The 4196-nt window shown below is 45.5% G+C and overlaps 1 protein-coding gene across 1 annotated transcript; it reads left to right on the forward strand.

Annotated features, from left to right (window-relative positions):
* Nucleotides 1-472: 472 nt before the first annotated feature.
* LOC103705378 (FT-interacting protein 7) lies at nt 473-4196 on the forward strand. Its single transcript, XM_008789069.5, has 2 exons — nt 473-705; nt 1165-4196. Exon 2 carries the CDS (start codon nt 1591-1593, stop codon nt 3919-3921), a length of 2331 nt encoding a protein of 776 aa, XP_008787291.1. The 5' UTR covers nt 473-705; nt 1165-1590; the 3' UTR covers nt 3922-4196.

A 4196-nucleotide genomic window follows, 5' to 3' on the forward strand; every position in this document is an offset into this window, starting at 1 on the left:
CCCGAGTGCTACCTAGTCCGCTGAAAGTCGCCATTTGCATCCATCAGGTGATCGGGATATCAGAGGGCGACAGCACATCGGATGATGATGGGATTAAATCCGTGACAGGGATGTCCGGGTTAACGTCACGTTATTTGTTTAAATTCTTCCACGGTGTCGTATCGGGTGACCGCTCCCTGGTCCCAACCGATATAATAAAATCACACACCTAAATAGTAAATAAATCACAACCGTCCAAAAATGGACCACCGAAAGAACGGCTTCCTATCACATGACTCCCACCGGACCGCCCCCCTCTCAACGGCCAAGATCCCGCCACGTCGAGTTGAGAAGAAGAGAAGATATAATTTAAAGTTCGATATCTCGGCTATCGATAAAAAGGAGACCGTCGGACGTGCGACTTGACCTACCGGGGTCCTACCACGAGCCCACGACCGCCTCGGGTTCCCCCTAAAGGGGGAAACACAAAAGTGAAACTAAAAAAAGAAAAGGTGATAAAAAGGTTGGGGTTTTTAGACTTTGGAGCTCACTCCCTGCTCTCCACTTCTCTTCGCTTGGCTCCATCACCGTTCCCCTTTACCCTCTTCCGGAAAATCTCGAAGAATTGGACGATTTTCCATCGGAGAACCCTCGAGAACCCCCGGGTTAGGGTTTCTAAGGGCCCTTTCCGGAGAGCTCCTTCTCGGCGGCGATCGATCGATCGAGGTTCGGAATCTCTCTGCCTCCTCTCTTTCTCTCTCTTCATTTTCTGTTCTTTCCGTCTCTACTTTTGCTCTTCTTTTGAATATCCGTTTGAGATCTTTGATTCTTTTCTGTAGGTAGGGTTTGAACGCTGTGGAAATGTTTGCGAACTTTTACTTGTTTCTTGTGTGATTTTTCTTTTCTAGTATTTGAGCAGAGAATGCTGTGAGTCCATGTTTGATTATTTCTATCAAAAGCAGGCATTTTTTTAATTTTAGGGTTCAGAGTTAAATTCTGATTAAGATCTAAAATTCTTTCGATGAATGCATATATTTATTAGAAGAGTGAGGCATTTCCATGGCTAGGGCGTATGTTTTTTTTTGTTTTTTGTTTTTTGTCGGTTTTTCTTAGGCGAAGCTGATGGGATGTTTAGGCTTTTGAGCTCCTAGCTAACAGAGCTGATCGCATTTGTTTTAATTTCAGGGGATCAAGCTCGTTTCGTTGCTTGGCGGTGGGTTCGGATGAAATGTATGACGTTTTTGCCTCTTCGGTTTTTGGCTTCTAACTTGGGGCCTTGGTTTATGGTTGGCGCGATCAAGTCTGGTACTCTGAGATCTCTACCGTCCCCTTTCTTTCGCACCAGAATCTAGGTGCTGGACTTCTTTTCTACCTTCCTTTTTGCTTTCTCCTGCGGACATCCAGGCTTAAGTTCAAAATTCACTCTGTTTTGATCCGCATTTTGTGTTATTGTGGATTATATTAAGGTTTTCCTCTCCACTTCAAGAAAGTTCAAATTTTGTGTACTTCTTCAAAATTCCTTTCACCTCTGAGATCTGAAATCGTGCTCTTTTACCTTTCCGATCATTTGAGTTGGAGGCCTGTCTGTTCCTTTCCTGTCCATAGTCTCAGATGATGCAGAGGCCTCTTCCTCCCCAGGAGTACTCCTTAAAGGAGACCTCTCCTCACCTTGGTGGTGGTGGAGTTGCTGGTGACAAGCTCACCACCACATATGACCTCGTGGAGCAGATGCAGTATCTCTATGTCCGGGTCGTGAAGGCTAAAGATCTGCCAGTCAAGGATGTAACTGGAAGTTGTGACCCTTATGTGGAGGTAAAGCTGGGGAACTACAAGGGCACAACCCGCTATTTTGAGAAGAAGACCAATCCTGAATGGAACCAAGTCTTTGCCTTCTCAAAGGAGCGGATCCAAGCTTCCTCTATGGAAGTCATTGTCAAAGATAAGGATTCTGTAAAGGATGATTTCATCGGTCGGGTCTTGTTTGATCTAAATGAGATTCCGAAGCGAGTTCCACCAGACAGCCCATTGGCTCCGCAATGGTATAGGTTGGAAGACCGGAAGGGGGATAAGGTGAAGGGAGAGCTGATGTTAGCAGTTTGGATGGGCACCCAAGCAGATGAAGCATTTCCGGAAGCTTGGCATTCAGATGCTGCAACCGTTCCTGGTGATGGCCTTGCGAGTATAAGGTCAAAGGTATATCTCACTCCTAAGCTTTGGTATGTTAGGGTTAATGTTATTGAAGCCCAGGACTTGCAGCCTAGTGATAAAAGTAGGTTCCCTGAAGTCTTTGTTAAAGTTATGCTTGGAAATCAAGTTCTCAGAACTAGAATATCACAGAGCAGGACCCTTAATCCTATGTGGAATGAGGATTTGATGTTTGTAGCAGCTGAACCTTTTGAGGAGCACTTGATTCTGAGTGTTGAAGATCGGGTGGCACCCAGCAAGGATGAGGTACTGGGGAGGACTATCATTCCCCTGCAGAATGTGGACAGGAGGCTGGACTACAAGCCTGTCAATAGTAGGTGGTATAATCTCGAGAAGCATGTGATTGTGGATGGAGAACAGAAGAAGAAGGAGGTGAAGTTCTCTAGTCGTATTCATCTGAGGATTTGTTTAGATGGTGGCTACCATGTTTTGGATGAGTCGACGCACTATAGCAGCGATCTTAGGCCAACGGCAAAACCGTTGTGGAAGCCAAGTATTGGAGTTTTGGAACTGGGCATCTTGAATGCTCAGGGGTTGTTGCCGATGAAGACTAAGGATGGGCGTGGGACAACTGATGCTTACTGTGTTGCTAAATATGGACAGAAATGGGTCCGTACAAGGACTATTATAGATAGCTTTACTCCAAAGTGGAATGAACAATACACATGGGAGGTATATGACCCATGTACAGTTATTACAATCGGTGTATTTGATAACTGTCACTTGCAGGGAGGGGAGAAGGCAGCTGGTACAAGGGACACCAGAATAGGGAAGGTGAGGATCCGTCTTTCTACACTTGAAACTGATCGGGTTTACACCCATTCTTACCCTCTTATAGTGTTGCTTCCTTCGGGGGTGAAGAAGATGGGAGAAGTTCAGCTTGCTGTCCGCTTCACATGCTCCTCTTTGATTAATATGTTGCACATGTATTCCCAGCCATTACTGCCAAAGATGCATTACCTCTACCCCTTGTCTGTTGTTCAGCTTGATAACCTGAGGCACCAGGCCACTCAGATAGTATCAATGAGGCTGAGCCGTGCGGAGCCACCATTGAGAAAGGAGGTTGTGGAGTATATGTTGGATGTGGATTCTCACATGTGGAGCATGCGGAAGAGCAAAGCTAACTTTTTCAGGATCATGGGTGTCTTGAGCCCTTTGATTGCAGTTGGAAAATGGTTTGATCAGATTTGCCATTGGAGGAACCCTTTGACTACAATACTTATTCACATTCTCTTCGTGATATTGGTTTTGTACCCAGAATTGATACTCCCGACAATTTTCCTGTACCTGTTTTTGATTGGTGTCTGGTACTTTCGTTGGAGGCCCAGGCATCCTCCTCACATGGACACTCGGCTCTCTCATGCAGAGTCTGCACATCCTGATGAGCTAGATGAAGAATTTGATACTTTTCCTACATCTCGCCCCCCTGATCTTGTGAGGATGAGGTATGACCGTTTAAGGAGTGTCGCGGGGAGGATACAGACTGTGGTTGGTGATCTGGCGACACAAGGGGAGAGGTTACAATCTCTGTTGAGCTGGAGAGACCCAAGAGCAACTGCCTTGTTTGTGACCTTCTGCTTGATTGCTGCCATTGTGCTCTATGTTACACCATTCCGTGTTGTGGCCCTGCTCACCGGTTTATATGTGCTGAGACATCCGAGGTTCCGCCATAAGCTTCCCTCAGTGCCACTTAACTTCTTTAGGAGGTTGCCTGCTAGAACAGATAGCATGTTATGAGAAGGCCTTTCTGTTTTTTTTTTTTTTCCTCCTGTACCAAACTGTTCCTGGTTGGATTCCAAGTTGCAGCAGAGTGGTCTGATGAAGACATTCAGTTGTTTCTTTTTCGATGGGCAGCCGTTGGTAGATGTCTGTGTTTCTGTAACCTTCACCTAGTATGTTGGTCTTGTTGAACTGTAGCTTTTCTCTTCATGTTACTCCTAGGTTTCACTTTTTGATGCATTACTTTCTTATATATTTCTCTGTTAATCCATGGTGCTCTTTTAATCTCTTAA

The sequence above is a fragment of the Phoenix dactylifera genome, chromosome 2 (assembly GCF_051530095.1).
Source record: "Phoenix dactylifera cultivar Ajwa chromosome 2, Ajwa_hap1_PhDact_Kaust_v1.1, whole genome shotgun sequence".
Classification (NCBI taxonomy): Eukaryota; Viridiplantae; Streptophyta; class Magnoliopsida; order Arecales; family Arecaceae; genus Phoenix; species Phoenix dactylifera.